Source organism: Pituophis catenifer, unplaced genomic scaffold (assembly GCF_029215685.1).
Source record: "Pituophis catenifer annectens isolate HBS135680 unplaced genomic scaffold, rPitCat1.0.hap2 SCAF_9, whole genome shotgun sequence".
NCBI lineage: Eukaryota > Metazoa > Chordata > Lepidosauria > Squamata > Colubridae > Pituophis > Pituophis catenifer.
This window is the reverse complement of record NW_027256889.1, coordinates 1,964,556-1,977,756: the sequence shown is the minus strand read 5'-3', so window position 1 is coordinate 1,977,756 and position 13,201 is coordinate 1,964,556. Positions and strand designations below refer to the sequence as shown.

The 13,201-nt window shown below is 54.1% G+C and overlaps 2 protein-coding genes across 2 annotated transcripts; both read left to right on the top strand.

Annotated features, from left to right (window-relative positions):
* Positions 1 to 1,079: 1,079 nt before the first annotated feature.
* Positions 1,080 to 4,241, top strand: MYPOP (Myb related transcription factor, partner of profilin). Its single transcript, XM_070950081.1, has 2 exons — positions 1,080 to 1,533; positions 3,613 to 4,241. Exons 1-2 carry the CDS (start codon positions 1,080 to 1,082, stop codon positions 4,239 to 4,241), a joined length of 1,083 nt encoding a protein of 360 aa, XP_070806182.1.
* Positions 4,242 to 8,219: 3,978 nt separating this feature from the next.
* Positions 8,220 to 11,810, top strand: IRF2BP1 (interferon regulatory factor 2 binding protein 1). Its single transcript, XM_070949691.1, has one exon. The coding sequence runs from the start codon at positions 8,325 to 8,327 to the stop codon at positions 10,155 to 10,157; it is 1,833 nt and encodes a 610-aa protein (XP_070805792.1). The 5' UTR covers positions 8,220 to 8,324; the 3' UTR covers positions 10,158 to 11,810.
* The last annotated feature ends 1,391 nt before the right edge of the window (positions 11,811 to 13,201 follow it).

Here is a 13,201-nt window from a genome sequence, read left to right as displayed (position 1 = left end):
AAAGGGCTCCATGTAGTAAGTTCAATAACATCTGAAATGACAAAACAGGGATCACAGCCTAGAATGGAGTTGGTTTGCATGCTAGTCTGCTCCAGTACTGCCACCTGCTGGTCGTTTGCCCAATAACAGGCCAATGAATTTTTGTTTTATTTTATTATTTATTTTAGCATCTTTGCAGGATCCCCGAAGATGGAGAAATGGGGACCGAATGAGACCTTGGTCCCTGCTGGCTGAAGATCAACCAGAGGAGATTAAAGGGAACCTGGATTCCCATCAGCAGAGAGACCCATTCTGCAAAGGCAAATGACCAAATCTTCCCCCCCCCAACCCCCAAAGGCTTAACCCCTTAGAACTGGGAGTGCCAAGCTCTGCTTCTCATGCCTTTTTTACCCCACTGGGGGGGGGAGGAAGAGAGGTGGCCAAGAGGGCCCCCACCTGGGGCTTGTGACCCAGAGTGTTGCTGGCGCTCCAAATTGGCAGCAGCAGCAGGCTTTGGGGCTGGCCAGAGGAGGCAAGTGGGGGGGAGGCAGGCAGCAGGCCACGGTTGCTATGGAAACCACTCAGCTGCCCCCATGGCCTGCTGGGAGTGCGGCTAAGCAGTGAGCATGCCCAAGGAGGAGGAGGAGGAGGAAGAGGAGGAGGAGGAGGAAGAGAAGGGAGGGAGGGAGGTGAGAAAGAGAGAGAGAGAGAGGCTTGCATCAGATGGAACCGGGCAGCCTTAGAGAGCTGGGGGGCCTGAAGGAGAAGGCGGCCCTAGAGAGCATCCTGTGAAGCAAAGGGGCCCAGCAGCCAGGCTTCCCCCCTCCCATTGCTTTCTTCTTGGGAGGGGGGTCCCCTGTGCCAGCCTGCAGGCTGCTAAGCTCCTGTCCAGCGATGCCCAAAGGAGCTTTCCACTTGCTCCCTGGAGCGGTAGAACCAGCCTCAGCTGCTGCCCCCCCCACCTGTCACTGCCAGCCCCGCAGCCCCCAGCTGAGACCCCTGGCAGTGCCCACCATCTTCACCCGACTTCCCGGGAGCCGGGCAGGAAGGTCCCAAGGGCAGGAGCCCCCCCCCCTTAAGAAAGGATCCGATGGCCAGAGATGTCTGGGGACAGCGAGGAGATCACCCGTCTTCGCAAACCTCGTTTCTCGTACGAGGAGAACCAGATCCTGATCCAGGAAGTGCGAGCCAACTATGGCAAGCTTTATGGCACCCAAAGCCGGCGGGTGACGGTGGCTGAACGCCGGCGGGTCTGGGAGGGCATCGCCGGCAAGATCAACAGCATCACCAGCTGGAAGCGCACCGGCCAGGAGGTGCAGAAACGCTGGAATGACTTCAAGCGGCGCACCAAGGAGAAGCTGGCACGGGTGCCCCACTCCACCCAAGGGACGGGCAACGCTGGTGACGAGGCTTTCTCAGCCGAAGAGGAAACACTCTTTGCCATCCTGGGGCCTGGTGTGATGCCAGGTCCAGGAGGGGCAGAGTCTGGGCTCTTGCAGGGCACGTCGGGCTTTGGGCCTCCCAGTTACCAACCGGCAGCTGAGCATGGCATCGGTGAGTAGCCACGGTCCTGGGGCCAAAGGGTCAGTTGGGCATCAGGGAGCAGGAACACTCTGGACCAATTTGTCAAGAGGTGGGTTGGCATTTGGACCGGACTGGGTTCCTAGAGGTGGGGGCGGGGGAGAGACAGTTGCCAGTAGCTGGAGCTGGTTTCTAAATGAAAAAAGGGCCCAAACTTAACCCGAGGAAAGGCGACAGGCTTGCCAGAGTGCCTCTGAACATGAGCCAAGGGCTTCCCTACCATTGACAAGCCAATAGACTTTTTCCAGAGTTGGAAGGGACCTCGAAGGTCTTCTAGTCCAACCTCCTGCTCAGGCAGGAGACCCTGGCCTATACAATTCCAGACAAGGAGCTGTCCAATCTCTCCTTAATCTCGCCTCCAGTGATGGAAGCACCCACAACTTCTGGTGGCAAGCTGTTCCACTGGTTAATTATCTTCACTGTTAGGAAGTTTCTCCTTTCTCCTTGATTAACCACTGGTTAATTGCTCTCACTCTCAGGGAATTTCTCCTTAGTTCCAGGTTACTTCTCTCCTGGATTAGTTTCCATCCGTTGCTTCTTGTCCTGCCTTCAGGTGCTTTGGAGAATAGGTTGAGCCCCCCATCTTCTTTGGGGCAGCCCCTCAAATATTTGAACACTGTTTAATTAATCTAATTATTCACTCCCTCCAAGGTTTCACAGTGCCGGGTCCTCCTGCTTATTTTTAATATTGGTGATTTGGGAACAGCTGCTTTGAATTTTGCATTTGTTTTGAGCTGGTTTATGACCATAATAAACTGTGTAACTTTCTCTCTGAATAAATGATAAAAAGGAGCCCTTTTTCATATATTGCTGCGGGGCAGGACAACCTTTCCAGTTTGTAGGGGCTTCAGGCAAACTTTGAGGCCAGCTACCTGCCCTCCCTCCTCACCCCCAATTTTTAAAGAGGCAACAGATGGATCTATCTCTCTGCTGTGGCTAATGCCATGGAAATAGAATATTCACTTCTGGCCTAGGAAATTTACTGCAGCAAAAGACACCAAAAAAATCCTGCGTGGTCCAAAGACCCCAGTATAGTTAAATCAATGTAGATTTTAGAAACTCTGCCACAATCTTCTTAAACTTTTTTTTAAAAGTGCTGGATTAATAAACTCCAGCATTTTTTTATTCAGACAACTAAACCATTACAGATAATCCTCTACTTACAATAGTTCATTTAGTAACCATTCGAAGTTACGACGGCACTGGAAAAAGTGGCTTATGACTGTTTTTCACACTTACGACTGTTGCGGCACCCCCATGAGGTTTCTCTGCCACCTTCCTTGCATACCAGCAAGATTCATCTAGACTAGAGAAACTCAGCAGCTGTCTCGGCAGGTGTGCTGGCACAGGAGGCCAGGGATGGCGGGATCCCTTTGTATTGGTGGAGGTGTCGAGGGGAGCAGCTGGGTTGGAGACGCCAGCAGGCTGGTAACTGTCAGGCCCCAAGAACAACAGGTGGAGTTACTTCAGAGTAATTGTTGTTCTTGTTCCCCATCTATAGCAGAATCTTGCCAGACTAAAGTAACTGGTAAAGAGGCTGATGATGTTACCTAGTTGGGTCACGAAATGTCTGCAAGAAAGCCACCAATTTCAGAGAGTACCAAGGACCGTACAGTCGTCCTCTTCCTCCTCTCCACAAACCCCTCCCCCTTCTAGCACTGAAGATGTTACCTAGCTGGGTAATAACATGTCTGCAAGAAACCACCAAGCCCAGAGAGCATCAAGGACCCCATAGTCCTCCTTCTCCTCCTTTTCCTCCTCCTTTTCCTCTCCAGAAATCCCATTGCCTTCTAGCATTGATGATATTACCTAAATGGGCAATGAAACATCTGCAAGAAAACAGCCAAGCTCAGAGAGCACCAAGGACCCTAAACTAACCCTTTGCATAACTCTACGTATATTCTGGGGAACAGTTAGGGAGGAGCCCTCTTCACCCTCTTTCTCTCACACAAGCGATCTAAACTTCACTGCCCCCTCTGAAATGCAGCCCCTCCCTCCTGGGAATCCAGACCCCATTCCACCACAGTAACTCTCTTTCCTTAGCTCCTACAGATCTGCCCGCCAGGGCCAACGTCTCCAGCAGCCCAGAGACCTCTGTCCAGCCTTCGTGCTTGCTGAAACCCAAGGAATGTGACTCGCCAGCGCCCCCTCCAGGCCAACCCTCGTCACTGCAGATTGTCCAGCTGGCTCCATCTCCATCCTGCCTAGGCTGCCGGCCACATCCCGAACACTCCCCAGGAGAGTTGTTGGGCACCACTCCCTGCCCTTCGATTTCACCCCCCTTGCGGTGCCGACGTGCCCACCTGGACCTGCCTGTCGAGCCCTCTCTGGACTTCCTTCAGGCTCAGAGGGAGACGACCACAGCCATCCGGGAGCTGACCTACACCCTGCGGCAAGGCCTGGAACGGCTCACGGATGTGGTGGCGGCACTGCTGCCCCTCCTTCCGGCTTTGCCAAATGGTCTGTTGCCCCCACATGGGGAATACGGTCTCCCCATGGCAGCCCCGGGCACAGAGACTGCCCCTCCTCGCGAGGGCGTGCCTGCCAAGTTGGAGCTATCTCCAAGGCAGGAAGAGCCCGGGACTGAAAGGGGGCCATCTACAAACCGGACCCCTCCGGCGCAGAAGCGAAGGAAGGGGACCCCAACTCGGAAACGCAGAGGGCGCTGGAAGAATTTGTGAGCATCAGGACAGATGTGCTGCCCCCTCCATCCAAAAAGGAAAGGCGGAGGGGGGGCTGCTCTCCTGTTTCAGTCTCTCCCTCCATCTTCCCACAGGGAGGGCAAGCTGGACCCCTCTGCACTACCCCCACTTCTGACGCCAGGCCTTGTGGTGGCCGCACCAGGGGCCACACTCCATGCCAGTCCCTGAGGTCCCCTCTGCTGATTTTTGTGGTCCAAGCATAACTGCAAACATTTATTCCACGCCCTGTGGGCTGCCACCCACCGCTGCTCACTTCTCCATTGGTGGAATGTTGGTCTTCAATTCCAAAGGGAAGGCTTGCTGGGAAAAAGTCAGAAAAAATTAGATAGGGCCACATAGGACAGGCAGTCCTCGACTTACGACCATAATTGACTCCAAACTTTCTGTTGCTAAGTGAGACATTTGTTAAGTGTGCTTCGCCCTGCCGTACAACCTCGCTTGCCACAGCTGCGAAGTGAGACGCTGCAGTGGTTTAAGTTAGCGAGACGGTCGTAAAGTGAATCTGGCCTCCCCGTCGATTTTGCTGATCGGAAGGTCGCAAAAGGGGATCACGTGACGCTGAGACCCTGCAAACGTCATAAATACGAGCCGGTTGCCAAGTGTCCAAATTTTGATCACGTGACCACGGGGATACTGCAACGGTCGTTAAGTGTGGAAAACGGTAATCGGTCACTTTTTTCAGTGCCATCGTCATTTTGAACGGTCACTAAACAAATAGTTGTAAGTCGAGGACTACCTGTAATTTGGTCAGATTGTTTAGTGAGACCCAGGGCTCCTGCAGTTCTGTTCCCACAATGCAACAGTTTTATTTGTTCCATCCTAGCATATGGGGAGCTGGTCCAGGCCCCTTTAGTCTGGAAAAGAAACGTAACTTTTAGGGAAATTTCAGGCCAGGCCGGAAGCCGGAAGATCGTTGGAGCATCGCAGAGAAGAAAGCCTGTGGCAGTCAATGCCTTTGGTGGCACTGGATTCCCTCCGGTAGAAGCTCAATAAACTATTTTCATACGATGGTCAGATCTCTCTGGGGGATTTCTTAAGTTCTCACTGGAACACCTGTGACACACGGGCGGTGAGCAAGGGTAGGGCTGTAGGCGGAGAAGGTGGAGCTCATGCCTCGTTAAGATGCAAAAGGGATGAAGTCGGTCATTTAAGAAATATTCTCACACTCCCCCCCCAAAAAAAGGGGGGGGGAATATTTCATACTGCTGGTTTTGCACATAGGTAGTCCTTGACTTATGACTGAACAGGAATTTCCACTGCTCAGCGAGACATTTCATCACCCAACCAGTATTATCATCAGTGGTATCAGCAACAGTAGTACTGATGATGTTACCTAGTTGGTTCACGAAACGTCTGGAAGAAAACAACCAAGTTCAAGGAGCAGCAAGGAGCCCACAGTTGTCATCCTCCCCCTCCCCCTCCTCTCCACAAATCCCCCTCCCTTCTATCACTGATGTGGTCATCTCATTGAGTCAGGAAACGTCTGGAAGAAAACCACCAGGTTAGGAGCACCAAGGACCCCACACTTTTCCTCCCCCTCCTCCCTTCTAGCACTGATGATGTTCCCTAGTTGGGTGATGAAACATCTGCAAGAAACAACCAAGTTCAGGGAACAACAAGGATCCCACAGTTGTTGTCCTCCTGCCCTTCCCCCCCTCCTCCTGCTCTCCACAAATACCTTCTAGCACTGACGATGTTACCTAGTTGGTTCATGAAACATCTGCAAGAAACAACGAAGCTCAGAGAGCACCAAGAACCCCACAGTCCTCCTCCTCCTCCCTTCTAGCACTGATGATGTTCCCTAGTTAGGTCATAAAACATCTGCAAGAAAATCCCCAAGTTCAGGAGCACCAAGGTTCCCACCTTTCAACCCCAAGCTCCCAAAATTCTCTTCTATTGGAGTCCTTCATTTGCAATGGGGATGCAGTCAGGCTCTGGCCATCTGTTGGGCTGGCTGAGGCTTCTGGAGAAACATCTCTTCCCCTCCAGCCATCGGGCACTGCCACATGACCATTTCTGCTCGAATGGCAGGACAAATGAGACCCACCCCCATTCCCATAGAGGCCTCAAATCTATGAAAAGCTCTTTGCCAAGCCCATCCAGGGCTTGCATAGGCTCCATCCATCCCAGTCTCCTGGAAAACCACTAGCTTTGTGATTAAAATATTTCAGTGCTCTTTCCAAAGACCCACAAACCTAGACGTAAAAAAAAAAAAAATTAAATTGGGAAAGAGGAAAAATTGGTGGTTGATCCCAAATAAAAAGCAACAAGGGATTTTGAATGGCTGCCTTGATGTCTGGAAGGGAAGCGATGCCTGCTTGAATAACACCCCCCCCTTGGCATCCCCCATGGGGGCTCCTGGGTTCTTCCAACTGCCACCATTCAATGCCATCCTTGCAGGGCTTACAGATTCGGGATATTTGGGAGCGGGAGAAAATTGTCTAGGGGAATTCTGGGATTTGGAGTCCCCATATCACCCAGTTGCCCCAAGTTTGAAAAACCACTGGGTTAAACAACGCTGGGCCTATTCTCTGCACACCAACCACATTCTCTCCGTTAATCCTTTGCAAGGATTTGCAAAGGGCCATCGTGCCAGCTCTCTGGCGGAAAGTGAACCCTGGAACTCACTCTGGCTGGACGAAAAGGAATACGAGGCTTGCATCTTCACAGCCTCTTCCTTGTGGATTTGATGGGTTTTTAAAATTTTTCTCCCTGCCTGTCGAGAACCCCCTTAGCAGCACCCCTGATAGTTGAACTTTGAACTGCAGGGGCAGGGGTGATTTGCAAAAGGAAAAAAAAAAAAGAAAAAGAGGAAGTGGTGCAGCCGGAAATGCACCACAGCCCAACATCCGGGCTTTCAAGCCGCTTTGCCAAGTGGGTAATGTATTTTCCTTTTCCTTAACGCTGAAAAGCCCAGTTAACTCTTTCTTGGATCTTGGGTATCCTACGTCGGAAGGGCAGGTACGACTTTTCGAGGGGCAGAGACATCCTGGGCCTCGGAACCTTCACCTGCACCCCAAAAAGTGGTGGGGGCAGGACCACCCCTGATAAAAGTTGAAAATTAAATCTGTGATTTACATGGAAAGCGGTTATCTGAATCGGTCCTTCTGCAATAGTTAAGAGACAATATTTGGGCATCTGGAACATCTGATGCAAAAGCAGGAAAGGGAGAAAGTGGGGAATCCTTCATTCCTGGGGAAAAGAAGCTGTTTTAATATTGACACTCCAGATTCATTTATTTGTTATTTATTACATTTGTTTGCTGCCCATCTCATGAGATTTACTTACTTTCATCAATATAGCGTTGGGAACAAAAGAATACCTCTGTGGAGGATGGACACGGGACCATGGACAGATGGACCATCCTAGTCTTAAGGGTTTTTAGTGCAGGGTTCTCTACACTTTGGCAACTTTAAGACTTGTGGACTTCAACTCCCAGAATCCCCCAGCCAGCCAACCAGATAGCTGCAGGTCTGCTGGGGAATTCTGGGAGTTGAAGTCCACAAGTCTTAAAGAGGGCAGGGTTAGAGACCCCTGTTTTAGTGCAACTGCAAGCATCTCTTCTCCTCTTAGAAATCACCCGGACTCCCCAACCCCTGTGCATTGCCTTGTGAAAAATGGGAACAGTAGTCCTTCACCACTGTGAGATATCTAGCTCAGCGAGGCTCCAAAGACATCCTCAATTTTGAAAGTCTCCGCCATCAGACCGCAGCGGGGCCTTTAAGAGCGCCCCCCCCACCGCAAACCCAGACCGCCTCCCTCCAGTTCCAGGACTACATCTCCCGACAGGCTTCGCGAGGGACTTATGTAAGTTTCTCCATGTAGGAGGGCAGGCGAGAGGGGATTCCCCCCCTTTTTTTCCTCCCTCTTCGCCTCGTCTGCCTGCCTGCCCGCTCCGGCCTGCCTGCCTGCCTGCCTGCCTCCTTCCTTCCCCCGCCCCGCACAGAGCCCCTTCCCGGCCGCGCGGGCCAGCTTCCCCCCTCGCCGGGCCGGTTGTTTCGGCGGCGTTTCGGCGTCGGGGGCCGGCGCGGGCGGGGCGGGCGGGCGGCGGCGGCGGCCAAGATGTCTTCGGTGCAGGCGTCCCGCAGACAATGGTGCTACTTGTGCGACCTGCCCAAGATGCCCTGGGCCATGATCTGGGACTTCAGCGAGGCCGTCTGCCGGGGCTGCGTCAACTTCGAGGGCGCCGATCGCATCGAGCTGCTGATCGAGACGGCGCGGCAGCTGAAGCGCAGCCACGCCATGCCCGAGGGCCGATCGCCGGGGCCGCCGGGCGCCAAGCAGGCCAAGGACGGCGGCGGCGGCGGCGGCGGGACGGGGCTGGAGCGCTACGAGCGAGCCCGCCTGGCCGGCCCCGACTACGCGCTCAGCCCGCGCTTGCCCAACGGGCTGGGCCGCGGCGGCGGCGGCGGCGAGGAGGTGAGCGGCGGCGAAGGCAGCCGGCAGAGCCCGACGGCGCGGCGCGCTCTGGTGGGTCCGGCGCCGGCCGGGCTGGTGCCTCCGCCGGGGCTGATGCTGGCGGCGGCCGTGCGTCCCGCGCCGGCCCCGCTGCCCCTGGCCTCGCCGCTGCTGGGTGAACTGGCCAAGCCGGCGTCGCGGGCGGGCTACGAGTACGAGAAGGAGAAGGCGCGGCACAGCGAGTGCCTGGCCGAGCTGAACGAGGCGATGCGGGCCCGCGCCGAGGAGTGGCACGGCAAACCCAAGGCGGTGCGGGAGCAGCTGCTGGCGCTGTGCGGCTGCGCCCCCTTCACCGTGCGCTTCAAGAAGGACCACGCGCTCACCGGGCGCATCTTCGCCTTCGACGCCGCCGCCCGGCCGGGCTACGAGTACGAGCTCAAGCTCTTCGCCGAGTACCCCTGCGGCTCGGGCAACGTCTTCGCCGGGGTGCTGGCCGTGGCCAAGCAGATGTTCCAGGACTGCCTGAAGGAGCCGGGCAAGGTGCTGTCCTCGGGCTATAAGTACCTGGAGTACGAGAAGCGGCACGGCTCCGGCGACTGGCGCCTGCTGGCCGAGCTCTTCACCGAGGCCGTGCGCTACTTCCGTGAGCCGCCAGCGCCCGACGCGCTGCCCCAGCAGTTCCTCGACGGCTCCTCGGCCGCCGGGCCGCCCAACGTGCTGCTGCGGGCCGCGCCGCCCACCCGCCCTGGATTGAGACGCCGCAAGGCTTCCCCGGAGCCCGAGGGGGACCTGGCGGCTGGGAAGCTGACGGGTGAAGAGCAGCTGCAGCAGCAGCGCCAGCACTGGCTGCCCCCGGGATCCTCCACCGGGCTGTACCCGCCCCCGGGCCTGGCTCACCTGCCCACCCAAGCCGGCCTGCCCGAGGCCTCCCTGCGCAACGACCCCTCGCCCATCACGGCCCTGAAGAACGTGGCTGACACGCTGGGCGGCAAGGAGCTCAACCCGGTGCATTCCACCACCGCCCGGCAGAACAGCACCAGCCCGGCTTCGCCAGCCACCTCGGGACCCCACCGTTTGGTGCCCCGCAACGGAGAGCCGGGCCAAGCGGCCACCACCACCTCTTCTTCGTCCTCCTCCTCCTCTTCCTCGTCTTCGTCCTCTGGAGCCCACTCTTCCGGGGCGGCCGAACCCAGCGGCACCCAGAGTGCCCCCGACTCGTCCGGAGGGGCTGGCAGCGCCCCGCTCTGCTGCACCATCTGCCATGAGCGACTGGAGGACACCCACTTTGTGCAGTGTCCATCGGTGCCAGGCCACAAGTTCTGCTTCCCCTGTTCACGGGATTTCATTAAAGCCCAAGGAGCTGCCGGCGAGGTCTATTGCCCCAGCGGGGAGAAGTGCCCCCTGGTGGGCTCCAACGTGCCCTGGGCCTTCATGCAGGGCGAGATTGCCACCATCCTCGCAGGGGATGTCAAAGTAAAAAAGGAACGCGATCCATGAAAGTGGCAGAGAGGAGCAGCTACGATCTGGGATGGTGTGCCACGGGACGCCCCCTACCCACCTTGGCTCCTGCAGCCGGGGCAGGGACTGGAGTAACTTATTGCCTCTCTGACATCCTCTGCAACCCGCTGCGGACTTGGGGAGCCTGTATATAATTCTATTTTTTAAATCCTATTTCCATAGCCAGCTTATATCTGAAGTCACATCTACGTAACCTACTACAGGGGGGAGGGGTGGGGGAGGGGTGGGCGGATGGACTACTCACTTGTGGGATGGGGAGACTGAAATGCGGAGTTGATGAGCTCGGCGGATGCATTTCTGAAATTTCAGAAGTTTCTGGAGGCATCCTGCTCGCCACGAAGATGCTACAGCCCGCTTTTCTCTGATGTCTTGATGTTTGACTCTTTCCCGAACCAAAACGTTTCCCCAGCCTCACATTGGTCCCTTAGGTGCTACTTAATCCTGGTTGCAGTTTCACTTTCTCATGCTCCCCCATTCCACTGCATTCAGAGGCCTTCTCCCCGTTGGGTGGTCGGTCTCTGTACGTGTTGTTCTCACAGCCTGGCCATCACAGCCCATCGCTGGACACTGTTCTGAATCTGTGCACCTTGGTTGGGAAGTTCAGAAGTCTGCTGGGTGGATCCAGGGAAGGGAAGGGATGGGAAGGAGGCATGCTGTGTGGGAATGGTTGGGGGGAGGGGAAAAGGAGAAAGAGGGTCTGGGAAATTAGGGGGAAGCAGTGTGGCAGGAGGAAGAGAGGGATGGAAAAAGTGCCTCGCGTGTTGATCTTCAGTTAGACGGTGGGGGGTATTTTTCATACCAAAAGACTAAGCATGCACGCCAAAAATGGGGGGGGGGTGTTTGTTGTTAAAATGCATAATTTGTCAGGTGGAAGAGAGTAGAGAAAGGCCAGGATTGAGAGAGGTGTGCGGAGGAAAACACTGAATCTGGACCCAATCCACTGCCATTTTCTTTCTGCCACACAAGCTCTCTTGAAAGAATAAGAGAAGAGCAAAGAATACGTCTTCAGGCGTATTCATATCTTAAAAGATGAGCTTGGCTTCCACGCCCATTCTCCTCAGCCAGACATGGCTGGGAATAATGGGCACAGGAGTTCAGGTTGGATGGGGAGACTGCTCTGAGGTGCTGTGCGTTTTATCCTTGCTCAGGATGGCACTGGGCAAAAAACAAAAAACCCCACACAAGTTCAGTTCGGCTTCCTCGCCTCCTCCAGAGGAATCCTGTGACAGAAGAATCTCCTGGGTGGTGTTAGGCGGCAAGGGAAAAAAATCAACATTCTTAATTAAAAAAGGGTGGCCATAAATCCATAAAGGGGAGGGAGGAGGAATGGCACACTCGGTGTGATGGGATTTGGAGGTGCAGGGGATTAAAATACAGGCACCACCCCATAACCTCTGATGTGTGTGTGCGTGTGTGTGTGATTCCACATCTGTTTCACTCGTTGATGGTTCTGCCGACTTTGGTGTGTGTTTGTGTTGCAATGGGGGAAGAGATTGGACGGGAGAAGATGTGGGGATCAGATTCCCACATTGAAATATTTGGGGAGAGGGGGAAGAGAGAAGGTTAAATTTGTTTTTGTATTTTCTTTTACTTGTCTCTGTCAATAAACTTGGTTATCTTCTTTTCCTCCCATGGATTCCTCTCCTTTTCCGCTATTGTGTCTGTGTATGTAATGACACACACAAATACACCTTGTGTATAACTTTGCTGGTCATCTGAAGTTGCCCTTTATCTAGTTTGTTCACCCCACAAATTTATCAGGAAGGTTATGGCAGGGGCTGTGGTGATGGGCCTCTGGTCTCTTATCACATTTCATGGACAATGCCTGAGTCCAGAACGGATAGACCAAGGGTCTCCAACCTTGGCAACTTTAAGCCTGGTGGACTTCAACTCCCAGAATTCCACATCCAGCAAAGCTGGCTGGGGAATTCTGGGCATTGAAGTTCACCAGGCTTAAACTTGCCACTGTTGGAGACTCCTGGGATAGATGGTGGTGCCACCTAAAAGGCCATATGACCAACAAAACATGCAGTTGCCGACAACAATTTCACATAGCATGGGCAGGAGCAAAGGGCAAAGGTGTAAGAGAATGATAAAATAACGAGTGGGAAGGGACCTTGGAGGTCTTTTAGTCCAACCCCCTGATCAAGCAGGAATTCTTGAGCCAGCTGGGGAATTCTTGGAGTTGAAGTCCACAAGTCTTGGAAGTTGTCAAGGTTGGACACTCTTGCCTTATTCCATTCCGGACAAATGGCTGTCCAACCTTCAGTGATGGAGCCCTCACAACTTCCCAAGGCAAGCTGTTCCACTGATTATAATTGTTCTCACTGTCAGGAAATTTCTCCTTAGTTTTAGGCTGGATCGCTCCTGGATGAGTTTCCATCCATTGCTTCTTGTCCTGCCTTCAGATGTTTTGGAGAATAGGTTGACCCCCTCTTCCTTGTGGCAGCCCTTCAAATATTGGAACTCTGCTATCATGTCGTCCCTCGTCCTTCTCTTCGTTAGATCAGACATTCCCAATTCCTGCAACTATTCATCTAGATTCTAGAACGTTTTATGAGTCTCAAACTGGAATACCAGGCTACCCAAAGCTACCCTAGAAAAGGGAGAACCTCTCAGCCCCAGCTCATGAAGCTGTGATGCTCACCGTGTTACTTAACATTAGCTCTGCTGCAAGGTGACCCCATCAAGAAGTGGATTCACCAGCTCGGACCACCAAAAGCAGCCGTCTGAAAAGACAACCTACTTAACAGTTGGAGGAAGAACCAGGGGTCTTCTAGCCTATTTGCTTGCCCACCTACGTGTCCTTAAGTTGGGTCAGCTGAAGCCTGGGCAGATGTGGAGCATGTGGGAAACAGTTCCTTCTCATCACTCCTCTGCAATCAAGGATTTATAGCAGGGGTCTCCAAACGTGGTGACTTTAAGACTTGTGGACTTCATCTCCCAGAATTCCTTAGCCAGCTGGCTGGGGAATTCTGGGAGGTAAAGTCCACAAGTCTTAAAGTCTTGCAGAATCATTCTCT

Bases quoted from the DNA above. Each gene is read 5' to 3' on its own strand.
- IRF2BP1 (XM_070949691.1), top strand. From the start codon at position 8,325: ATGTCTTCGGTGCAGGCGTCCCGCAGACAATGGTGCTACTTGTGCGAC.
- MYPOP (XM_070950081.1), top strand. From the start codon at position 1,080: ATGTCTGGGGACAGCGAGGAGATCACCCGTCTTCGCAAACCTCGTTTC. The intron at 1,534-3,612 runs GTGAGTAGCCAC...TAGCTCCTACAG, and splicing joins GGCAGCTGAGCATGGCATCG to ATCTGCCCGCCAGGGCCAAC.